At 36.1% G+C, this 27492-nt stretch overlaps 1 protein-coding gene across 1 annotated transcript; it reads right to left on the bottom strand.

Annotated features, from left to right (window-relative positions):
- Positions 1–773: 773 nt before the first annotated feature.
- LOC100378456 (sulfide:quinone oxidoreductase, mitochondrial-like) lies at positions 774–27281 on the bottom strand. Its single transcript, XM_085494216.1, has 9 exons — positions 27070–27281; positions 14402–14647; positions 12009–12233; positions 10529–10726; positions 9364–9579; positions 8559–8742; positions 5185–5252; positions 3337–3518; positions 774–2300 (listed from the first exon to the last, which is right to left on the bottom strand). Exons 2-9 carry the CDS (start codon positions 14621–14623, stop codon positions 2240–2242), a joined length of 1356 nt encoding a protein of 451 aa, XP_085350342.1. The 5' UTR covers positions 14624–14647; positions 27070–27281; the 3' UTR covers positions 774–2239.
- Between the last annotated feature and the right edge of the window lie 211 nt (positions 27282–27492).

Genomic DNA, 27492 nt, shown 5'->3' on the forward strand with positions numbered 1-27492 from the left:
ATACGGATCCAGAACTGAATTCTTTAAAACAAAATGGCCGCCAGTCGGCTATTTCGAACTTGATCCGAAAAAAAAAAATGACGTGCATCAAGGTCCTATTATGTTTAATGTATGTACCAACTTTGAATGAAATCCGTCCATGCATAACTGAGATCCGGGTCCGGAATGGTGAAAATGTGCGATTTCAATGCATTTTCGGCCTTAAAGCGGCCGCCATTTAGCTATCGTTAATGAGATCATGAAACAAATGCACATACATATTTGTGACATGATGTACCTTGTGTGTGTCAAGTTTGAACTCAATCAATCCAAGCATGTCTCAGATACTGATCCAGAACTGAATTCTTTAAAACAAAATGGCCGCCAGTCGGCCATTTCGAACCCGATCCAAAAAAAAAAAGACGTGCATCAAGGTCCTATTATGTTTAATGTATGTAGCAAATTTGAACAAAATCCGTCCATGCATAACTGAGATCCGGGTCCGGAATGGTGAAAATGTGCGATTTTGATGCATTTTCGGCCTTAAAATGGCCGCTATTCGGCTATCGTTAATCGGATCATGAAAAAAATGCATGTGCATATGTTCCATATAATGTGTGATGTATGAGTGAAGTTTGAACTTAATCGGTCCATGCATGTTCGAGATACAGGTGATCACGGACGGACGGACGGACGGACGGACGGACGGACGGACGCACACAGGGCAAAACATAAGTCCCCGTTTTCGGACTGCGTCCGAACGGGGACTAAAAAACAATACGCACAAACCAAGATGACGTGATTCTGCAATCTTTATTGTTGGTTACCATGGTTACACATTGAGGATAGCAAAGAAGATGGCCAATGTCACAACAAAAATGAGAACAAATTCTGGCACTTCTTTTCTACAAAAGAGTGGAGGGATACTGCGCAAAGTGGTCACCAATGTACAAAAATCACAGACACACCAACATGAGAGTAATAGCTTGATACTCATAAGTTTACTAACAATATAGCGATGAAAATTCCAATTAACCTTTCCACCACCAGTTTCCTCTTTTCATCACAAATTCACAAAATAGTCTTTCAGATGATTGGGGCAAAAATTAGGGTTCATTTCTAGAAATATTGAAGAATATTAGAAAAGTCTGGTGGTGAAAAGGTTAACTGTGCTTATGGAAAATATAGTTGATTAACTAAGCTCTCCAGATAAGATTATTAGTAAAACTATCTAAATTGACAGTGCCCTCTAGTGTTATTACACGGAAATTGACAGTGCCCTCTAGTGTTATTACATGGAAATTGACAGTGCCCTCTAGTGTTATTACATGGAAATTGACAGTGCCCTCTAGTGTCATTACATTTCCCTTGGTTCGATAGTATAGAGGGAAAATACTGTCTTCAATGATACGGTGACAGTAATTGATGAGATGGGTGGGGCAATCAGATAGGGAATAGCGGGAAGCAGTAGGAAGTTAGTCAGTCTAGTCAGCAACTCAGCAGCTCACAGACGTTCAAGTTCAATTACATCAAATATTAATTTTAAAAGTTCATTTAGTTTTGCCCTTATGTGATAACAGTGTAGTCCGACACTGTCCCTGTACTATGTGCTGCATTGCTTTCGGACACAGGTTTCCAGAGAATTTCCCGCAATATAAAGTATAGGGTTTTTACCTCTGGTTTTTCCTGAGTGGCGGGCATAGTATAACAGGGAGATCACAACAAGTAACAGCCCACCCTGGTATAACGTGTCACGTAATAATTTCTTTTTCTATCCACGTCTGTAAATAAAGCTGCCGCATCTCTGGCTCATCCATCATTATTGAATCAATGAAGTGTAATGGAATTTATTCAATGGTATAAGAGTATAGTGAAAACATGGAAATATAATCTAAATTGACAGTGCCCACTCATGTCATTACAAGGAAATCAACAGTGCCCTCTAGTGTCATTACATAGAAATATAATCTCAATTGACAGTGTCTCTAGTGTCACTATAAGGACAAAAAATTCTCAATTGACAGCGCCCTCTGGTGTTATTATATAGAAAATATAATTTGTCCTAAGAGTGTCATCAAATGACAGATATAATGTAAAATGTTCATTTTAAAATGTTCATTTTAAAAATACAATTAAAGTAGGTAAATCTTGCTTTTTAACGTTTCTCTGGCAACAGTGAAAGCATGTACAATCAATGCTGTGTGTTTTATCTGTACTCCTGAAGGCGTAATCCAAGAAAATGTAGAGAGATGTCGATCATCTACTTAGACATCCCAAGATGCATCAGTTTTCTCCACACACCCGGTCCATTCCACAATCCTCTGTGATACAAAAAAGGTATACTTAGATTAGAGTTGAAAGCATTATAACTGTTTTAAAAAACAAGAATCCCTTAAAGGGCGGTGGTCGTCGCACCGCATCCTGTTCGATATGGGACTCATAGCGACGTATACAACGAATGTAAAATACATTGTTTATTTACATGAAATTCGAACATGCATGACGACCACCACGCTTTAAGTAGTCTTTGTCACAATATTTTTACTCACTCAAGTAGCCTTTGTCAGTATATTTAATACTCACTTAAGTAGTTCTTGTCACTATATTTTATATTCTTTTAAGTAGTCATTTCCTTGTCAGTATACTTATTCCTCAATTAAGTAGCCCTCATCTCTATAATTTCTACTCACATAAGTGGCCCTCATCTTTATAATTTATACTCACTTAAGTAGTCAATTTATTTTCCACTCACTTAAGTACCCCTCATCTCTATTATTTCAACTCACTTAAGAAGCCATCATCTCTATCATTTCTACTCACTTAAGTAGCCTTCATCTCTATCATTTCTACTCACTTAAGTAGCCTTCATTTTTATCATTTCTTCTCACTTAAGTAGCCCTCATCTCTATTATTTCTACTCACTTAAGTAGCCTTCATTTTTATCATTTCTACTCACTTAAGTAGCCTTCATCTCTATTATTTCTACTCACTTAAGTAGCCTTCATTTTTATCATTTCTACTCACTTAAAAAGCCTTAATTTTTATCATTTCTACTCACTTAAGTAGTCTTCATTTTTATCATTTCTACTCACTTAAGTAGCTCATCTCTATTATTTCTACTCACTTAAGTAGCTCATCTCTATTATTTCTACTCACTTAAGTAGCTCATCTCTATTATTTCTACTCACTTAAGAAGCCCTCATCTCTATCATTTCTACTCACTTAAGTAGCCTTCATCTCTATAATTCTACTCACTTAAGTAGCCTTCATCTCTATTATTTCTACTCACTTAAGTAGCCTTCATTTTTATCTTTTCTACTCACTTAAGTAGCCTTCATTTTTATCATTTCTACTCACTTAAGTAGTCCTTGCCAGTAAATCATTGGCATCATATCAGTCTTCATAATGTACATTATTCGACTTTCTTTTCCTTGATCAATTATCGGAAACGTTTCCAACACCTCGGCGTTGTATCCGAACTCAGCTAATATAAGTTTGCCATACTGGGTGATAAGTGGACAAGAAGTATAACCATCGTACTGGAAGAGAAACAGATAGAATAATTAGGATTGTTGAAGGTTTCGGCAGTGGAAGTCAAGATTACTGTTTTTTTTCAAAGGTGGATGCTTCGTGGGATCATCGTTAATTTTAAACAAGCAGCCTCTCGGCTGAGATAGCTCTACTGTTAGCAATGCACATTACAATTAAAGAACTGAAGATATCATTAGAAAATGAACAATATATATATAAAAGCAATGGGACAAATCTGAAAGAAGTCCACACGTAGTACGTATATATGTAATATAAAAGCAATCGGACTTGCGGTTTTCAACAAGAAGTCAAAAATATCACTTTTCACCAAAAAATGACAAAAATAATCATCAAAATTAAATAAATGAAGATTTCACAATGAAATTAACAAATCTGAAAGAGGTCCACATGTAGTACCTATATATGTATTACAAAAGCAATCGAACTTGCGGTTTTTAACGAGAAGTTGAAAATATTACTTTTTACCAAAAATGACAAAAATATTCACCAAAATTATAGAATTGAAGATATCATCATGAAATGAACAAATCTGAGAGAGGTCTACCCAAGGTACATATACACCAAGTATCAAAGCATTCAGGCTTGTAGTTTTCAAGAAGAAGTCGAAAAAGTAAAACATTGACACGGACGACAGACACCGGACGACGCCGGACGACGCCGGACAATCACTCATATGAGCTAAAAAAAGAGAATTGAAGTTTTTGTCATGAAATGAACAAATTCCACCCAAAGTACCTACTTGGTACCTACATTTCAAGAAGAAGTCAAAAATAGATTTATTCATCAAAATGAAAAACATATTGCACAATCAGCCGGTCGGCTGAGATAGCTCCACTGTTAGCAATGCACATTTCAATTAAAGAACAGAAGATATCATTAGAAAATGAACAATATGTATAGTATCAAAACAATCGGACTACTGCTTTTAACAAGAATTCAAAAATATCACTTTTTACCAAAAATGACAAAAATATACAGCAAAATTAGAGAATTGAATATATCATCATGAAATGAACAAATTTAAGAGAGGTCTACCCAAGGTACATATACACCAAGTATCAAAACATTCACGCTTGTAGTTTTCAAGAAGAAGTCGAAAAAGTAAAACATTGACACGGACGACGGCGGACAATCACTCATATGATAAGCTCCGCTCGACAAAGTAGACAGCGGAGCTAATAAAAGAGGTATATTCACTGAATTTTATTTTCATCCCTACAGCAAAAATAAAGTATTTTGTTTAGGCAACCACTAAAAACTTTTTTACAAAACCTAAAACACTGTTTGAATGTGTTCGAAAGTGTTATGGGCGTGCTCAAATGTGTTCCTTATTTGTAAAATTTGGGTCAATTTATGCAATTGAACCACACTTTAATTAATTATTTAAATTGAATCACATTAATTAACATCAATTAACTATTTAAATTGAACTACATTAATTAACTTTAATTAATTATTTAAAATGAACCACACTTTAGATCATCTACATCAACTGGCAAGTATTCTTGATGAATTAATTTTGATGGAGTATGAATAGTTTGCATATAATTAGCATATATGATTTGCATATAATTAGCATATATGATTTGCATATCAATGCCAAACTTAAAATTATTCAGTTTTTAATAGTTTTTTTCAAATCAAATCATTTACCAGTTGTTTCGGTTCCTTTCCTTGCATGACTGACTTGATTGTTTTGTCCAGAACGCCGCATTGTCCAGCTGTAAAAATATAAAATTAATAATGCAATTTATTACACCGAGAATACTCAATGTAAGATTTAATAGACCATTTTCCGTTCACTGCGAGAATCACGCGTTATGCGTGAAATCGAACGTAAAAACAGGACAAACAAAGGTCATAGCGTCGTAGTGGCGTCAAACATCGTGTGAGATCCGACAAACGCGAAAGTATTTTGGGGGACATTTTCATGTCAATAATGTGCTGTACACATTTGATGATAGGCAATTTCGATTAAGTAAGGGTATTCGGAAGCAATATTCCTCTGTCGAAGATCGGCCGGTCGATGTGAGCTACGAAATGAAGAAATTAGAGTTCAAAATCAAATCGTTTGATTTTTGCGGCAGACATTCGACGCGCGTCTTTCATGCATCTCGCGAGATCTCGCAGTTGTACGGAAAATCACCTATTGCTACCATGCTCAAGATGCTAATTGATATGACAATGTTCCTGTTTTATAAGAGAGACAGGATATACCGTATTTATAAGAGCCCATGCCCGGGGAAATGCCCCCCCCCCCACTTTTGATACAATAATAGGCGATTTTCCGTTCAACTGCGAGAACATGTGAGTTGCGATAAAGATGCGCGTCAAACGTCTGCCACAAAAATTTGATTTGATTTTGAACTCGAATTTCTTTATTTTGTAGCTCATATCGACCGGCCGATCTTCAGCAGAGGAATATTGCTTTCGAATACCCATACTTAATCGAAATTGCCTATCATCAAATGTGTACAGCCCATTATTAAGCATGGAAATGTCCTCCAAAATACTTCGCGTTTGTCGAATCCCACGCGATGTTTGACGCGACTACAACACTATGACCTTTGTTTGTCCTGTTTTTACAGTCGATTTCATGCATAACGCATGATTCTCGCAGTGTACGGAAAATTGAGATAATTATTGGGCATACGCTCAGGGGGTCTTTTTCTACACATAAAATAACAAAAAACCTATTTTCTATTCATTGACCTGTGGTTGTATTAATAATTGACTTTCTTGCAGTCTGTTGTGATGCATGATGCTGATAAACATTCTTTAAAAATAATTGTTAATTACATCAAAGAAGGGGTGAACTCGAAATAGGTGTGACAGCAAAATAGGTAATTTCGTGTTCTGCCTTCACGGCAGCGTGTTCAACGCTGATTTGAATTTATTTTTCAAGATTTTTTATTAGAATCATAACAGTCAGCAAGTCTACAAAAATGTATATTAAAGCAGAAACGATAGTTCTCTTTTTGAAATATGTTGTGGCCCTAAAATAGGCCGGTCGTTTGGTTTGTGCTTCCTAAAAAATGATTCAAGCAAATTTTACAGTTTATGGAGAGCTGCGAAACAAGTGTCGCACTCAGTCGGCCCTAGCGTCATCGACAATGAAACCAAGGTTGCAATATTGTAGCAGCCCGTACGAGGGAGAGTGGTTGAAATCACGTTATTTTGGCTTTATAAATATTTTGTAGCAGTTTGCGAATCCGTAACTGGGGCCAGCAATTTTGCAATGTCACGCTGAAGACTGCCAACTTTTTTACCATTTTTCATCACAGCTATTACATTTCTGTGTTGAAAATTATTCTTGTGTCGTTGGAGAAAAAAAAAACTTTCCAACCGCTGAAACTTGCTGAATGAAAACTTTCACCATGATTGATAAGCGTCTTGTCTGATAAGAAAGCAATGTTGATTTGACCTCTATGATGAAACACGAGTAGTGATGTCATTTTTAGCCAATCAGTAAAGCAGATGCTTAAAGGTCATAGAGGATTGCCAGACTGTAAACAAAAGCATCGTGTGCCATCATAGCAGAGCGACCCAATTTTTCTTGTCTTTTTATTGTGATTAGACATGAATAAAAAGTGCCAAGCTGACAGACTGCGAAATCAGTGGATTAAAAGCGCTAAGTCCAAATTGTGTGGGACGATATCGACAAACTTCAGGAAGAAGTTGTAGGGATTTTGTTCGTCAGCTACAGTGATGCCGACTTGGACTTTGAGGGTTTTGACTTTTTCGAAGATGGCAATGAACAAACAAATAAAGATCTGAGAAGTTTTTTTCAAACAGCTATGAATTTTTATAATTTTTACTCTGTAAATTTGTAAATTATTATTGATCTTATATGACAGTTGATTCGTAATTTGTCGAGACCGGAAATCATTTTACGCAGTTTAACCCCTGACATTTTAATTCATTTTGAGTTCACGGTCGAGTTTGTCGGCGGGAAAATCCTAATTCAAATGATGTCAATTTTTTATTATTTCTGGTTTATTTGTCACATTATAAGCAATACATTATTTTTGTTTTACTTCCAGTGTTGCATATTGTTCATTTATTTCTGTTGCATGTTTTCATTTGTCATTCTATTCCCTGCCGCAGTTTGTTCTGCACGTTGTCAATCTTCGTGAATTTTCGTTTTTTTTTTGCAGGGGATGTCCGGGCAACGGCCCACCCCACTTTTTGGGCAATTTTCCATGTTCAGAACCCTTGGCTCTTATCCGGATAAATACGGTATATGACCTGATGTTTGAAGTTTGAACTTTATTGGTCCAGGCATGTTTGTACATGTGAATGTGGAACTGTATTAAGTTACATACAGAATGACCACCAGTCAGCCATTTTGGATTTGAAGGTGACAAAAATGCAAGATCATGTCATATGTCCAATAAGATGTATGTGTGACGTTTCAGCGTGATTGGTCCATGTATAAAATATGGCTCCTTGGAACTGAATTCATTTAAACAGGATGACCACCAGTCAGCCATTTTGGATTTGAAGGTGACAAAAATGCAAAATCATGTCATGTGTCCAATAAGATGTATGATGTATGGTGTATGTGTGACGTTTCAACATGATTGGTCCATGTTAGAAATATGGCTCAAATTTTGGATTTGATGGGGACGAAAATGCAAATGCATTTGTTCCATAGTATGCCTGGTGCATGCGTGAAGTTTAAACTTGACTGCATTCTTTGAAACAAAATGGCCACCAGTCAGCCATTTTGAACCCAATCTGAAACATAAAATCAAGTGAATCAAGGTTCCATTATGTTCAATATATGTACAGAATCTGTCCATGCACGACTGAGATCCAGTTCCGGAATAGTGAAAACGCATGATTTTTGGCTTTAAAATGGCTGCCAATCGGCCATCTTGAATCCGATCATGCAATAAAAATACCACATAAGTCTGATGAACAGTGTATGTATAAAGCTTTAACTTAATCAGTCTAAAAGTGAAGAAATGTAATATACAACAGTGACGTTGGCCATGTTGCTAAGGTAACATAAGGTCACTGACCTACTGCAGCAGCAGTCTTTGAAGTTGGCCAATTGCCGCAATCACCGATCGCAAACACGTTGGGATACTTAGTATGTTGTCCCGTGTACATGTTGATATCGCAAAAACCAGTGGCGTCTACGAGCGAACTGTTTCTCAACACATCTGGTGTCATCATTGGTGGGCAGACATGTAACATGGAGTACTGAAAAAACAAAAATATTTTCTCTTAGTCCATAGAGGGCATATACAAGAGAACTGATTCTCAACACATCTGATGTTATCATTGGTGGGCAGACATGAAACATGGAGTACTGAAAAAACAAAAGTATTTTGTAATTTAGTATATAGAGGGCATGTACATGTACAAGAGGACTGTTTCTCAACACATCTGGTGTCACCATTGGTGGACAGGCATGCAACATGGAGTACTGAAAAACAAAAGTATTTTCTAATTTAGTATATAGAGGGCATGTACATGTACAAGAGGACTGTTTCTCAACAGATCTGGTGTCATCATTGGTGGACAGGCATGCAACATGGAGTAGTGAAAAACAAAAGTATTTTCTAATTTAGTATATAGAGGGCATGTACAAGAAAACTGTTTCTGAACAAATCTGGTGTCATCATTGATTGGTGGGCAGACATGCAAGTGATACTGATTAAAAGAAAAACAAAAGTAGCCTCTAATCTAGTCGATAGAGGGCCTGTATAAGGAAACTGTTTTTCAATGCATTTGATAGCATCACTGGTGGGCAAACATGTATTATTGGAAAATTGAAAAACAAAAGAATTCCCGAATTCAGTCTATAGAGGGCATACTCACAGGAAATGTAACTGTCTCTTTTTTCTCCCCAGAGTTGAGAATCTCAAACACAGCTTCTTTTTTTTCATGTCTCACTTCAATTAAATTGTGGAGGAAATTCCGAGCAATACCTCGGCTACTCGCAATCTCCGTGAGGGCGTCTGCATATTTTTTCACAGTGAACATTTTGTCGAGCGATGTATTGAACTTGATGTTGACTTTCTCACGCTTGCCGTTCTGTGGAATAAATACGAGATGATGACGAGAATACAAAATAAAAACCGTTCACACTAGGTCAAACAAGCAGCCTATTGGCTGAGATAGCTCCGCTGTTAGCAATGCACATTTCAATTAAAGAACTGAAGACATCATTAGAAAATGAACAATATGAATAGTATCAAAGCAATTGGACTTACAGTTTTTAACAAGAAGTCGAAAATATCACTTTTTACCAAAAATTACAAAAATATTCACCAAAATAAATTAATTAGAGAATTGAAGATATCATCACAAAACGAACAAATCTGAGAGGTCCACATGTAGTACCTATATGTGTAATATCAAAACAATCAGACTTGCAGTTTTCAACAAAAAGTCGAAAATATCACTTTTTACCAAAAATGACAAAAATATTCACCAAAATTAAAGAATTAAAGATATCATTACAAAATTAACAAATCTGAGAGAGGTCCACATGTAGTACCTATAGATGTAGTATCAAAGCAATTGCCCTTGCGGTTTTTAACAAGAAGTCGAAAATATCAGTTTTTACCAAAAATGACAAAAATATTCATCAAAATTAGAGAATTAAAGATATCAACATGAAATGAACAAACCTAAGAGAGGTCTACCCAAGGTACATATACACCAAGTATCAAAGCATTTAGGCTTGTAGTTTTCAAGAAGAAGTCGAAAAAGTAAAACATTGACACGGACGACGGACGACGACGACGACGGACAATCACTCATATGATAAGCTCCGCTCGACAAAGTCGACAGCGGAGCTAAAAATGTGTTCGCTTCTTTGTTCTTTGAGTTAGTGGATACAACTGAAACTCTTCTAGAAATGACTGTGGGTTACAATCAACTTGTTGTCATTGGCAACAGCAACTGATATTTTTTGGTCTTATATTTTTTTAGTATTTTTAACAAAACAAAAAAATCGTTTTTATTATAGTAGACATACCTTCCTCCAGTAATCCTCAGCAAGGTACATTATTTTCTGCGGTGCTCCTGCACATTTGACAGGTGTGGATGGGAAAGTGAAAATGGCATTGCCCTCACTGAAGTTCTGGATAGCTGGGAATGTTTTCTCCACATATAAACTTGAATAATTGGAGCACACAGATGGGTCATGCTTGAGTGCCTCTTGAAGTCCCTTAACCTACAGAAGACAAAACATGTTGACCCCCCCTAAGTCAGCAAGTTTACCATTTTATTTGAATCAAAGTTGGTGTACAATATTTTGTTTACTAAAAGCACACCTCCAATCGGGGGGAAGGGGATTGCATGACACGATTGGTTGAAATAATCGTCTCAATGAAAAATTTGTCTTTCTAGAAAAAATTTCTTATAGCATACATGGTAGTTCTAGATTGACTGATTCTATCATTAAGAGCTAAAAAAAAATATTTTAAAAGTGTTTTTTTGTTGAGACACGTTTTTTCAGAATCCAGCGAACTGTTGAAAGTAACCACAGGTTTATTCTTTAACGTGATCATAGCAAGTTATGAAATTCATGGAGAATGAAGAGAAGAGACACGTTGATACTCACCCTAGTACTATTACCTAATTAGTATTCATTTTGAGAAATTACTGGGTGTGTGCATACACAGTTTGAAATAGAACAATTTTGAACGCAATAAAATCATGTGTAGAACTCGCTGCTAGTAGCACCAAACCCATTGTCGGTTGAATTTTTCTGCAACAGACACAATTTTAGGGCCTGTATATGTAACTACTGTAGAATACTTTATTTTCACTTGAAATTTATTTTCGCTATTTTCGCTTAAGGGATGATTCCGTGAAAATAAAATCCAGCGAATATGCTTTTTTTCCTATATTTCACATTAAACTCATCAAAAATCAGTGAAAATAAATTCCATACAAAATGCCCAAAAAACCTTTCCAGCGAAAATTAATTCCAGCGAAAATAAAGTATTCCACAGTATGTAATGTTTCTAACTTTTGTTGAGGATTATTTGTGTGCAGAAGTCACTGAAATGATTCCAGCTATTCGTAAAGGGGACGTTGTTGATTTGACAGTGGCCTACGGATGACTGTTTTCGAAACGTTCCATCCTGATCGAACAGCACCCCCTCGTGCCAATACCTCCTGCCTTCTGTAGTACATGAATCAGATAATCTTGACATTTGATTGGCTCAGAAGAGATTGACTTACCCAATCATATTGAAGCATCAGTCTCCAAAGAACTTAATGTTCTAATTTAGCTTTTGAAATTTGATTGGCTCAGAGAAAATTGACTTACCCAATCATAATGAAGTGTCATTCTCTAAACAACAACTTAGTAACTAATTTAGCTTCTGAAATTTAATTGGCTCAGAGAAGATTGACTAACCCAATCATATTGAAGCATCAGTCCCCAAAGAACTTAATATTCTAATTTAGCTTTTGAAATTTAATTGGCTCAGAGAAAATTGACTTACCCAATCATAATGAAGCGTCAGTCCCACAGCAACAATCAAATATTCATATTTTATTTCATCTCCATTTTTAGTTAGAATTAAATTATTTTCAGGTTGGAATTCTTGCACCTTGTCTTTCAGCCAGTCAGCCTTATTGGAAATGACTTCGCTGGAAGGTTTGCACGAGTTCTCAATTTTTTTGAGGCCAGCACCAACTAGAGTCCAGTAGGGTTGGTAGTAATGTGTCTGCGAAAAAAGACGAGTGATTGCATTAACACAGCTCTGAAGAATTATTGAGTAATTTTAAAATACAAAAGGTAGCTCGACCCGTTCTCAAACTTCTTGAATAGATAAAATAAAAACCAACGTTTTGAAGATGTTAGGATCATCTTCTTCAGGGTAACAGCTAAAAGAAATAAAATAACCAAAAATAGCCGTTGAAACTAGTAACTATAACTGATAAAAACTGGAAAGCCGATTGGATAAAGAAAAGGGCAGGGAAAAAAGAAGAGAGAAAACTAACATGTACATCCAAATGCAAACTGTGATTGAATGAGTAAAATGAAACAGAAGACTGCCTAACATAGTGGTGGAATAGAGGAAAGGGCTCCCTAAGTGTGGTAATAAAAAATGTGCATAAAAAATGAATAAAAAATGAATAAAAAATGAGAGAAAAGATGAATACAAAATAAAATACTCTATCCTCATCAACAGAGAGCGCTGTGCAGTGGTTTTCTTCCTATCATGATAGCATTATGGCAATTAAATTTAATAACCCACTACGAACACAAGCACCTGCAGACCTTAATTAAGGTTCCCTCAAAATCGCATTCGTTAGTGAATGAATCTTGGCCTGAGAATTTAACTTTCACATACACACTGTAGTCTGCACCACAGTCACCAATACCACTTTTTACTAAAAATGACAAAAATATTCACCAAAATTAGAGAATTGAAGATATCATTACAAAATGAACAAATTTGAGAGAGGTCTACCCAAGGTACATGTATCAAAGCATTCAGGCTTATAGTTTTCAAGAAGAAGTCAAAAAAGTAAAACAATGACATGGACAACGACGGACAACAACGACGGACAAACACTCATATGATAAGCTCTGCTCGACAAAGTCGACAGCGGAGCTAATCAGTCAAAGCATTTAAGAGATATGGCTCTAGAAGCCCGATCATTAAAACAAAATGGCCGCCGGTCAGCCATTTTGAATCCAATCTGAAAAATAAAATGACGTGCATCAGGAACCCGTAATGTCTAATGTATGTAACCAAGTTTCAACGAAATCCATCCATAAATGCCAGAAATGCTTGATATTTGATGATTGTTTAGCACAAAATGACCACCATTCGGCCATTTTGAATAGGATCGTCAAACCAATATATCTGTTTATCTATGACATGATGTATGATGAAAATTTAAATTTGAACATAATCAGTCAAAACAAGTCGGAGATATGGGTCTAGAAGCCCATTCATAAAAACAAAATGGTCGCCAGACAGCCATTTTGAATCCGATCTGAAAAATAAATGATGTGCATCAGGAACCTGTAATGTCTACTATATGTACCAAGTTTGAACAAAATCCATCCATAAATGCCAGAAATGCTTGATATTTGATGATTTTTTAGCACAAAAATGGCCACCATTGGGCCATTTTGAATAGGATCGCCAAACCAATATATCTGTCTATCTATGACATGATGTATAATGAATATTTAAAATTTGAACATAATCAGTGAAAGCAAGTCAGAGATATGGCCGAGAACCACATTCATAAAAACAAAATGGCCGCCAGTCGTCCATTTTGAATCTTATCTGAAAAACAAAATTATTTGCATCAAGGTCCCATAATGTCTAATGTATATACCAAGTTTGAACATAATCCATCTGTAAACAGCAGAGAAATGCTTGATTTTTAGGATTTTTTAGCACAAAAATGGCTGCCATCCAGCCATCTTGAATCAGATCGTCAAACAAAATGATGTGCATCAAGGTCCTATAATGTCCAACGTATATACAAGTTTTGAACAAATCCATCTGTAAACAGCTGAAAAATGTTTGATTTTGATGATTTTTAGCATAAAAATGGCCGCCATTCGGCCATCTTGAATCAGATCGTGAAACAAAATGATGTGCATATGTATAATATCATGTATGATGTATGTGTAAAGTTTGATTGTGATTGGTTCAGGCATTTCTAAGATACAGGTCCAGACGCACGCACGCACGGACACACAGAGGTCAAAACATAAGTTCCCGTTTTCGGACTGCGTCCGAACGGGGACTAAAAATAAAGGAATAAGGTTTTCTATGCTACAGCGATCTTTTGATGTAGTCCCTAATTGGTGATTGGCCTACATTACAAGAAAAAGTTCATAAAAAATAATCCTCCCATTTCCTACCTCGTGTGGCTCCACTACGGCTACTTTTCCCTTTCCTAGACGTCTCCCAATCTTACTAGCCATAGCACAGCCACCGGCACCGCCACCAACAATAACAACTTCATAATTCTTTTTCGCCTTGGCACATGGTGTTGTACTGAAGTGCATAGAGGGCGCTGTGCAGGCCCTCGCCATGCCGTGGACGGAACTCCCACTTCTCTGCAGTAATTTCACGCAAGCCATAGTCACTACGGTTATAGTGCTCACCTAGAATTATACAAAAACAAGAAATTATGAGAACAAATAAATACACTATATTATTATACATCTGTCACCGTAACGCCATAGGTTACAGCGTGCCGTAATTTTGCGGTATTTTACGGATTATTTTCATCCTACCATATTAGGAAATGCGAATTCCAAATATGGAATTATTACGCGCGTAAGCGCCCTCTAATAATAAAAACAAACATGGCTGCCACCAGAATTTAACCGGACTCCATACAAAGAAGTTCGCTGATTTCGGCATTCCCATGATGTATCCTTGGTAGGAAAAGATGTATATTAATAAGGTTATTACGAAGATACCTCAAAGTATGCACTCAGACAGTACGCTGTCGCATCGACCTCTGCTGCGCGTCGGTCGATACTGCCGCTGTACTGTCTTTGTGCATGAATACAGGCTAAGAAATACTAGGTACAGAGTAAATCTGGTCAGTCCAAAGCCTTAGCACAGGCAAAACAAAACATGCATGAACGCTTAGCTCGGCTAAAAAAACCATTGTATTTAATGTTCATTTAGGAGATTTACTACTATATTCATAACTTTTTATTTTGGTGTGCCATTTCCTGCATGACAATCAACGCTAACACATATAGAGAGATTGACTCAAGAAAAAATGTACCGATGATGAGATACTGTGCTACTTCCTGTTATTCTGCAATTTGCACTTTCTGAATTTGCTTTGGTATTGTTTTATAACTGTAGAACTAACCTTCCTACTTACTCATACTGAGCACTCATAGTTAAAATTTCTGAAGATTTTGCCTATTCTTAATAAGTTTGGGTGTTCCTTACCCCGTGCTAACCATTGTTTCCTTCTGTGCATGAACTCAAACATATGAGATTAGCTTAAATCTTAGCCCGTACTTTGTGTAGCATGAACACTACTATTGAAGATACAGGGGGCAAATGGGCGAGACTTAAACAAAATATAATGAAGGTGTAATATGCAGTCAGTAAATGTCCTAGGCATTTCTGGGTCAGCCAAATTGATCATGGGTACTCTTGCTCAACTTGGACAAAAAAATATTTAGTCATAGACCTTAGAGAACAGGGACATGCTACTGTGGCTACCCCTTTCATGTAACCTTAGTTATAATCCCCCTACCCAAATTAACACCTTAGAGAAACTGATAATAAATCTATGTCAACACCACTGTTACATCTTCTCCTGTTTCATAAGCCAAACATGGCTGCCAGGGTGTAGCTACACAAAATGAGACAATTGTCATTGTCATGTAAACTCTCTGTGTGCCCTTCATTGCAAGTAACTCTATGTAATGTGATACTTTTGATAGCCTACAAAAGGTCTCTGTCCTGTTGCTTTCCGAGGGTATTGACTGACTTACATTTTAGTCTCTACTTAACTTTTTTTTTGAAGCTCGCTGTGAGCTGGCTTTGCTTTTTCATAATAACTTATCATTTTTAAAACAAGTATTATTTCAACTCAACTTATTTCAACTTATTTTTTGTAGTATTTGGATGGTCGGCAAAGGGTATTTTCATAAGCTGTAATCAATTGTTTTTATTTTCGTAATAATGTAATTTAAATAAATAAAAAACGTAAATTTGTAGACATGGACAAGGTGTAAAATGTAATCAGCTATTTTATTCGTCCATAATTCGTACAAAGATCTTATTTTTTGTAAGCATATAAACCATTTTCAAATTAAATGTCGTACGTAATTCGTACACAATTTCTAATTTTGATTCTTAAACACAAATTATCAAGTATATTATGAAAATGTAATTAGAAATTTGTTTTATCTGTAAAATGTTAAAAAAACTACTTTTTACTGTAAATGGAACTTTCTATTTTAATTCCTGTAAAAACGTAAAATGCATTTTTTATTTCCTGTAAACTGTACCAGCTATCCCTCCTTGCCCCCCTCCCCCCTCCCTCTATTTACCTATGCGAGTAATACAAGACATATTTAGACAGGTCACTCTGGATTGGATATTATACATATACATGTACTGGAGTAAAATGGTTTGAGTATGAAGTCTGTGATAGCAAAACACACCAGAAAGTAGGAAGATCAGAATAATTTGTTAAAAAGACTTGGCTGAGCTATTCCCAAGCTGGCAAGGGTATTGGCTGATAATAAACTTAATCTTTTTCACCACCAGTTCCCTCTTTTTATCACAAATTCACAAAATAGTCCAGTTTGTTATAGTCTGTACACTCCTTCAGAAGAATGAGACAAAAATAGACACATTTTTTGAGTAAGAACTGAAAATTTACTCAAATTTTGTCTGTTGGCTCCAAAATTAGTGTTCATTTCCAGAAATATTGAATAATACAAGAAAAAAGTGCAGAAAAATTTGAATGAGAAAGTCTGGGGAAGAAAAGTTTAATAACTCAGAAAATTCAGTCCAGAATAAAGAGCGGAATTGACCTTGTGCACGACTAGGCACGAGACAAGCCACAAAACGAACAGATATAAGTAAAAAGATCCAAAACGTCACGAGTCCAATAACCCGAACTACGTGTAATAATTAATCATACATCATACTGTGAAATGCTATATTTTCGCTTGCAATTAATTTTCGCTATTTTCGTTGAATAATGATTCAGTGAAAATACATTCAACTTGTCAAAAATCATTGAAAATAAATTACACACAAAACACCCAGAAAGTATTTACAGCGAAAATTAATTCCAGCTAAAATAAAGTATTTTACAGTAGCTTTTAGATTGATGAATACCGGTAATGTAACTGAAAATGTGTTAGGATGTAATCCTACAGTCTACTTAACACATAACACCAGGCCTTTGTACGCAACTCATAAATCAGTCGACTCATACAGCTAAGGGACGACTACAAAAGATTCTTTAGTTTTTTTCCAAACCCCCCTACCCCCCACTGAAACTTAATTGATAATTATTGATCATGGCATCAGACTACATTCATCATTAAATACAAATTGATAATCGGACAGTAGTATTGCATAGCAGTTGGTTGTCGGATGGGTGTAAAAAGACTTTACAAATGCACCTCATTTGATGCACAGATTTACGTTTGAATGAATGCTTTCATTTTGTCTGTGTAATGCAATAATGTTTTTTTTGTTTTTTTAACATACGGTACCGGAAGGTTTTCGCAAAGTTCTTGAGTAGACAGCTATATTTAGAAGCGAAAAGTCAAAATGTGACACGTTTCTATAGGTTGCGAGTATTAAAAACACAAAGTAGCCGACTAAACAAGCTGAGTAGACAGTATATTTAGCCAGCAGCTGATGCAGGTACTTAGAGTATATCGGTTATTGGTTATCACTTTCAACTCTTTGTCTAATTTATTTACAATAGCAAGGGAAAAATGCAGAAACTATATTTGCTCTATGAGGCAGCACTTACAGAGGTCTTTCTTACAGTAAAAATAAATCCTTCTGGCATCAAAAATAATATAAATTACTGGTCTGTAAAACGCTTTTCGAAAGTGTTCGAAATTATTATGATGTGTTAAAAAATTTCTTTGTTATTTGAAAACTGTGCGCCACCCCAGATGTGGAAGCACTATCAGCGTCACTAAGCAAAAACAATCTCACAAAACTTTCTTCGCTGTCATTTTGGGATGTTATCTCTCATTAAGTTATTACTACAAGCGCAGGGAAAATAGATATATAATAATAAGGTTATCATGAGCAGTGTTCTCACCAGATTCTGTTTTTGTGGGGCCATAAAGACCCATCGTTTGAAAAATGCAGGGCCATAAATTATAAAATAGGGCCGGGGGTAAATTGGTTTAGGGAAATGTCCACCTACCTGTCAAAGGATGCAAATTTCCATGGTGTAACCATTAATGGGTAAATAAAATTGGATCAAGGTAAAATTGCAGCCCTTATTGAGTTAACATTTATAAATAATCATAAAGCCATCATACACATTAGTTTAACACATGTTTATTCCATTACTATTAGTTTTGAAATTATTACTTCCCCGTGTCATAGCAGTATCATTTTTTTGAAAATACACACCAACTTCAGTACGTCAAATTGTCATCATCCAAGTATTTCAGCCATGGATGACTTCGCTGAAATTGTCGATGTTCCTTGGCTTCATTATTAGTGACACTCTCCACAGTCACCGCTACACTACCAGACTCAATACCATCGGCATTTTGCATGATTTTGTCGCCGGGGTTTTCAGTCCATCGCTGATACTTTGAGCATCATGTACCGAATCAGGGTTTCGGGAAATTCCAAAATTCAATAAAGTCTGTGGCGTTTTGGTTTGCTCATGGCGCCCATTCCATGAGGCTTGAAATGAGTTGCGTATATTGCAAGACATTGCTTAATTGTGGGACCCCTCTGGGGAATAAATTACTACATTGATAGCGCCACCATACGGTCAAAATGGGAAAGCCGTTAGACGCAATTTTTTTCCTGCGCCAAATGCGACCAGATTTAATTGAAATTTTGCGCCAAATTTTGAAATATTGCGCAAATGGCGCAAGGGCGCAGCATGGTGAGAACACTGCATGAGAATACCGCAAAGTATGCTCACAGGCAGTTCGGGAATGCAACGATCTCAGCTATGCGCCGGTCGATATGATCACTGCACTGCCTTTGTGGATACTTTGCGGTATTCTCGTAATAATGTCTTTGTTTGTGCTTCTAATAGAGCAGTGACGACACACGTGTATTAATCAAAACGTTTTTTAAGTGAGTAAATTGTGAAAAATGAAGACGATTCTACATAATTTTTCTCATACTTCCTTAACGTTGTCTGTACCCAGTGATGTGAGAATGAGCAGCCGAGCAAAACAACCACCTACTTCGAATAGAATACCAGCTTTTTTGTTGTTGCTTGGGACTACCTTTATTCCTATTTCATTTCATTCTTTTCCTTGAAAACAAATCTGCAAGGTTGTTTTACCTACAATGTACCAAAGTGACATCATCATTCAATTTACTAAAGATCCGTTGAAGAGCTTTGTCCTAGTTTCCAACCCATGTAATTCCACGCCAAAATAACCTTTGTGTGACCAAATGAACTCGCATAAATGTACAGTCCTGGTGTAACATAACTTCCAAGCTGACTATCAGCTGACTTTGCCTTTTCATAAAAAAATAATTTTAACTTAGTCTTTTTGGTATTTACTAATATAAGACATACAGTACAGTTCACGTGAACTTACATAGCTCAACCAATCAGGGTTTTCAAATATTTAACATGTGACATAGCTCAACCAATCAGGGTTTTCATATTTAACATGTGACATAGCTGAACCAATCAGGGTTTTCATATTCAACATGTGCAATAGCTCCACCTGCAATCAGGGTTTTTATATTTAACATGTGACATAGTTCAACCAATCAGGTTGGAGAATGGGTACTCTTTAAGCATCAGAATTCTTCCAACCAAAATTTTGGCGCAACATTATGACTATTTTTAAATGTATTTTTCCATAATATTTTTGATCATTTTGAAGCACAACAATTTGTGAAAAAAAATAACATTTTATTTAGTGAATAGTGTCGAAAGTTGACTTAAATAAATGAACGGCACATGTATGCAGTGATGTAGTTTTATTTTCAAGCGAGAAGGAAAAAGAATGTAAGCGATCTCCAAAAATCTGGAAAGCCACTGTGTTTTGATATTTTTTTTTGTCTTTCGCTGCTAAAAACCTACAAACTCTTCAGTATTTCATTCAAAGTAGGTAGCCATTTTGACATTTTGATTTATACATCACTAGATAAGAAATGGCTACTCCCCAAGACTGAATAGGTCCTGTAGGATTAATATGGTTAATAATTTATTTTGTTTTCAAGCTTGAAGCTAACTATCCAAAGCAAATGTTTTCTTTTAGATTTTAATCAGAATGTTCAATCAAGAAGGTAGGCAGTTAAATTGTATAATGTAACCCATTTTATTTGAAAAAAGTAGGTGGCTAGCAGGTCATTACGAACAAGCTGTTGGCTGATAGTTCTATAATAGCCTTGTAAAGAAACTCCTGCAAAACATTCAATTTTTTGACTAACCGCAGCTGCATTAAATGGCGGTTGTTATCGCACAGTGCGTGTTCGAATATCATGTAAATAAACAATGTATTTTACACACGTTGTGTACGTCGATATGAGTCCCGTATCGAACAGGACGCGGCACGACGACCACCGCCCTCTAAATACTTGTGGTAGGAGTTGAACAATTTTGAATAGGCCTTCGGACTTGTTTATGTTCTGAGCATGCTCAGTGACTGGTTGGGAGGAAATGGCTGTTCACACTCAGAGATAAAATATCGGTTTTGTTCTATGCGCTTGTTTATATATTATTAAGTACACAGGTTCTCATTAATATAACAACTTACAGACGATGTTATTGTAGCAGATTACAAGCCTGTGTTGATCAACATTTGTTTTTACACTGGTTATCAAAAATGTAAACATATGACATCACGGTACAGCCCCCCTATACTGGTGTCAGAGCTCGGGTCGTTGCTAAACACAGTTCAATGCCAAACAGCTGCCTGATGATGGTTGTTATGACTATTGGGCGGTATCCCTGAGAGAACCAACCATCGCTATAACATCACAACACATGCATTTCATGGCAAAGTATGTTTAAGTGGAAAAAGCTACAATAATTCTTTAGTTTTAGACTGTGTGCAGACCACGTTAATAACTCTACAGCACAGTGCAGTAAATACATGGTACACATGCACATACAGTTAACTGTGTCACTATCTGGTGAAATGCATTCTGGGTAACAGTTATGTCATCAGACGTGCATTTTAATACATAGACAAAGAAAGACAGAAGACAGAAAATAAATATAAATTAAATTAATATAAAAAGTTCCTGAGGCTAGCTTTCGGGAACTAAATATTTACTGCTACAAACTCATTGATTATTAATATTTTTTTTCAATTTCATTAACCCTGTATTACCTTAATTTATAATTTAGCATTAACTTTATTAATCAACAAGTTTTGGTGCAGTTTCCTTGATTAATTGATGAACTAAATAATACTTTATTAAACCAGGCATTGTTTACAAACTTGTCTACATGGTAGTGATTACATCACTCCTATAGGTGAGGTCAAAGGTCGAATTACATGACTGAATCCAGATACTTGTTCTCACGAATGCATTGTGCGAGTGTAAAATCTTTTTCACTTCATAGATGTATGTTGCAATTTTACTTCATTTTTTCACAATTATATCAAATTTTTTCCCAATTTTTGCTTAATATTCCTAGATGCTATAACAGGATTTCCATTCTGATTCAAGTCTATTCAATTCTGTTTCGGCCATTTAAAACAGAGACAACCTAATACTGTAAAATTTTTCATTTTTGCTGAAAAGGCTTTTGGTTTGCTTTTTGTATCGAATTTATTTTCACTGATTTTCGATGAGTTGAATGTGAAATATAGTAAAAAAGGTATACTGTAGAATACTTTATTTTCGCTTGGAGTTTATTTTCGCTATTTTCGCTGAAGGGGTGATTCTGTGAAAATAAAATCCAGCGAATATACTTTTTTTCCTATATTTCACATTAAACTCATGAAAAATCAGTGAAAATAAATTCCAAGCAAAACGCCCAAAAAGCCTTTTCAGCGAAAATTAATTCCAGCGAAAATAAAATATTCCACAGTATTTGACTAATATGATAAAGCTAAAAACATTTTTGTTAAAATGAGAATTCAAACTATTTGCTTATATAAACTGTTATTTTTCCAGGCAAATATTATTTATTCAACATCCTGTTTTATAATGTCTCAGTTCAGATACTGAAAAAATATTTTATTTTCGCTTGTAATCAATTTTTGGTATGTTCGCTGAAGGAATGATTCAGTGAAAATAAAATCCAGCAAATATACCTTTTTTCTTAAATTTTACAACAAACATCAGTGAAAATAAATTCCATACAAAACACTCAAAAAGTCTATTCAGCAGAAATTAATCCCAGCTAAAATAAAGTATTTCACAGAATGGGACCAATTTCAGATTATACCCACGTATTTTTATTTTCACTCGCAGGTGTGTTGACTTAATATCCAACTTTTAATTCATTTAAATACTACGGTGAGCCTATTTTTGTTTCATGTTTTTAGGGGCTCCATCCAACAAGATGAACATTTGCACTCACTCAAATATTTCACCATATTTTGCACAACGTCTAACACGTTTATACCTAATAAAACAGACCCAGACGAAGGTCGATCAGTTCTTGGATTATGTTATGCAAATTGGTACTAAGTCAAGCTTTTTTCCCATGATGCAATGCACAAGCACTTCCCATGTACAAATTAAATTAAATTAGGACACCTTATTGCCAACAAGATAAGGACGATAGTCGCTGTGCCGCACATGCTCGAGGTATGGGTCTCATAGAATCAAGGATGGCAACTGGCACAGACCAACCCATACAAACTGAGACCTTACCAAGCTTTAATTAGTGTCACACGCAACGTAATATTACCGTAATTGGTATAGTACAGGCACAGTCACTTGGGGGCTAAAAATCAATAAATACTAATTTTCAATAAAAATCATCCGCTATACGTATATAAATAAACAAGTTGTGAAACACGGCACCGAGTAAATCGACACCCTGTCGGTTTCAAATGTTGATTTCTTACCGTAAAATGCGATACAAACATTTTAGAGGGGATCAGGTGTTACGTTAATAACCATTGTTCATAATTGCTAACTTGGTTTTATTCAAAACTGCACAAATCCCGCGTTTTCTGACGATATCCGACGATTTCATGAACGAAAATGGCCAGCAGCCAGAATCAAGGGGGATTCGCATAGAGTTCTGGGTATACCAAGGAAATACTCGCAGTTACGGCACGCCTGATTGGCTGAAAATGAGTATGCACACTTGATTTACCCATAACTCTGCGCGAATCCCCCTTGATTCTGGCTGCTGGCCATTTTCGATCATGAAATTGTCGGATATCACCAGAAAACTCGCGATTTGTGCCGTTTTGAATAAAACAAAGTTAGCGATTATGAACAATGGTTATTAACATAACACCTGACCCCCTCTGCACTTTTTGTTTCGCATTTTAAGGTAAGAAATCGACATTTGAAACTGACAGGGTGTCGATTTACTCTGTGCCGTGTTTCACAACTTGTTTATTTATATACGTATAGCGGATGATTTTTTTTTGAAAATTAGTAATTATTGATTTTCAGCCCCCAAGTGACTGTGAGTACAGGTGTGATGGTTCAAATACCAAAATGGCAACAGTAACAAAAAGACTTCCCTGGCGGCGATGATAAAATACGAACACGGTATAGTTTTAGTATTAGTATAGTATTAGTATTTTCTTTGGGCGATTGTAAAGAGTCACCAGCGGTAACAGACCATTTTTTTATCACCCCGAGATCTTGCATATTGCGTGAAAGGCACGGACCGACCGGCTGTCACGAAGATCGAATGATTTGATTTTGAATTTACGTTTCTTTTTTTATAGTTCAATGTCATAATGGCGATCCTTGAAAAAGGAATATTGTGTTGAGCCACCCTAACTTTATAGAAATTAACCATCATCAAATGTGTACAGCACATTATTAAGCATGGAAATACCCAACAATATTTCTACGTTTGTCGAATCCCACGCAATGTTTGATGCCACTACGACGCTATGACCTTTGTTTGTCCTGTTTTTACGTTCGATTTCACGCATAACGTGGAAAATGGCCAAAACACATACTCGTGATTTCTATTAGATGAGCGCATTGGATTGTGGGAAAATCAATGTTTATCAACACATATGTCGCGCATGTGCAGCAAGATGACCACCACACATCAATAAAATATTATTTTTGAAAATGTTAATTGGGAAGAAGTAGCTTATTTGTTTTACATTTTTTTTTTTTTTTTTTTTTTTTTTGACTGATAAAGCACAAATATTCAATTTTGCGAAGGATTTTTGCTACTTCAGTTAGTGATTCAGACTTCGCAGATCGTGAATTCCTGCAAAAGTGCAATAACTAATGCTGACCATGTAATGCTACATACTGTATGCACTAAACACGGATTCCATGACATGGACTCTTTTGATGCGTTATGAGCATCCCCACGAATTACCGTGGTTAAAACTTGGTAGTGTCATTTTTTTTTTTAACATGTTGATCTGTTCAAAAGAGCCATCTTAATTAAAATAGAACCAATATTTCATGCATGTGAGGCATGAAGACAGGGTTCCTTTAAAATACAAATCAAAACATCATTTGATGCTGGTACGTTGTATAGAGAAATATACATACTGTAAAACATGTTGAAAAGGTGACATACTAATTTAGCGAATTGTGGTAAAATGACGTAATAGCGAAATGTTGATTTAACGAAAAAAAAATTGTCAAGTGTGATAAGGAAGTGCTCCAGATTTTTACGTTTTCTGTGTTGTTTACGAAGTGTGTGTGTGTGTGAAAAAGACGTTGAAAAAGCGAATTAGTTCTCTCGCTAAATTCGCTAAAAAGACATGCTCGCGAAAAAGACATGTTTTACAGTACATTGTATGTTAAACCTTGTTGAATTTTTTTTTGTCTGTACATGTTGATCTTATCAAAGTTGCCATCTTTATTGAAATGGAACCAATATTTCATCAGTGCACATGTGACAACTAGGTCCCTCCAAAAGTACAAATCAACACGCCATTTAATGCCCATGTATGTTGTTCCGTGTATATGCAAATATAGTCAATTTTTATTAGGACCCATAAGGTATGTTGCCTGGCAACAAGATAATCCTCATTAGATGTCCTTATGGCTTGTAATTTGGATTAGAATTTTAGATTTAACTGACATTTCAACTACATGATTGCTGCAAGGAATCAAAGGTCACAGGTCAAAGATTACATAAGACTACTACAATAACAGAAGAGTACATGTACTCTTGTCCTTACAAACATCTCAATGTAATTTTCGCTGACAAGGCTTGTGGGGTTTCTTGTATGGAATTTATTTTCACTGATTTTTGATATGTTGAATGTGAAATATTATAAAAAAGGTATATTCGCTGGCTTTTATTTTCACTGAATCATCCCTTCAGTGAAAATAGCGAAAATTAATTCCAAGCGAAAATAAAACATTCAACAGTAGAAAGGGTTAAAATTGGCATCCAGAACCTGCAAGTCTTAACAATGAAATTAACTGCAAAAATAAATTAAAAGTGAAAAAAATAATTACCTAAAAATTAAAATACACTTGCCTTGAATAAAAAGTCACTGTGTAAAATTGAATAACATAATTTCCCTAAATTATAGTATTATTTATTATTAATTTGCAGACATTTTGGCAAGTAAACAAAAAATCTGGTGGTCAGGTATAAATTTTCATATTTGAGTTGACTGGTAGTTTTTAAATCAGTAGTATGGTGATGACCTGGAATCCATTTTGAACTCTACATTGAGCAATTAAACACAAATTTTTGATCAATAAAATCCACAACACTTTTTCAAGATAATCAAGAATAATTTGGTTAACCTTGTTAAACTAACAGTACCTGAATTTACAAAATTTCTGCGAACGGTGTGGGGGGGGGGGGGTCAACTTGTGTTGATGCAGTTGAATGGGAACAGGGTCAATATAAGGAATACCACTAAAGTGCAAGTCACTCCAGCATTTTAAACACGCCCGCCTGTGACGTAAAAGTGTGCCAATGTCCGGAAACCAGGACAAGCCATTCATGTTTCGGTGTCATTGATACTAGTACGTTGGTGAATAGCTACGAAGCTGTAAGAATAGAACGTTCGAGTCAGCTGGCGTACAAATTTTATAAAGTATATGCGATTAATATGTAGATATTTATTTGGACGCCAATAGCCTCAATTTCGGTGATAACAGAATTCGAAATTTGACAAAATCATGTCGTAGCGTCTGTCGTGTTGAATCCGTCTGTCAAGCTTTGTTGGTCCATTAATGGAGCTACTTCTATTTTAGCGCTGTGGGTCGTACTTGAAGACTTCGAGGGGTAATGCAACCAACTGCCAACCTGAAGGGCATTTGCGAGTTGCGGTAAGAGTTTAAAGTTGGGTTTGAATTATAAGGTTAATATTTTACATAAAATACAGAGCTCTAAATCTGTGTTGCAAGTGCCGGTGCACTGGAATGAAGGAGGGGTGTGTTATGTTACGCCGATCGTACAATAAAATACAATAGTACCAGTAGTGGTAGTAGCAATTTGAGTCTTTGAATTTTGTGCCCGGATCAACTCTAGCTCGATGTACGGGTTATATGTCTTCCAACGTGGCGGTGCTCGTTTCTGTTGGAATCCTTATCAACCCCCGTCACGTTGCAATGTAAATACTACCTCTGAAATAGCCATGCACACAGGGCGAGGTCCAGACATGCAATTCGTTTGTATATAGCATATGGCAAGAAACCAGTACCGGGCAGCGTAAGTCTACGTTACCGCGTATAACAGTAAATGATATAACGACAATCTTACCTTGTTACGTGGACGTCGAGCAGAATATGTCGCTATATCCCGGTCGACGATGGGCGTATGTACAACGAGCCAGAACAGCGAGTACCCCTAGACAACACGTGTCAAAGTAGATCAATGGAAACACTCTGTTTACACCGTACATGGACCGGGGTCGTGTGCAGGGTTCACGACCTCTGCTGACTAAATGCCGAAGTTCTAACTGCAACAGTTGCACGGTACCGTAGTCCACGGTTAGTTAAAAAGGATTAGCCTACACTTGCATACATCCTTGTTTATTTATTTATTTTTTTAAATAAAATTTCATGGGAGTTTGTAAATGCCGAAAGCCGTGTTATCGCGAAATAAACAGTGCACTTGTGACCCTTGTAGACGCCCTCTTGCGATGATGATTGTCACCGGTCTTGATTCGTTGCGTGATGCAAT

The sequence above is a fragment of the Saccoglossus kowalevskii genome, chromosome 20 (genome assembly GCF_978046115.1).
Source record: "Saccoglossus kowalevskii chromosome 20, keSacKowa6.1, whole genome shotgun sequence".
NCBI classification, from domain to species: Eukaryota; Metazoa; Hemichordata; class Enteropneusta; family Harrimaniidae; genus Saccoglossus; species Saccoglossus kowalevskii.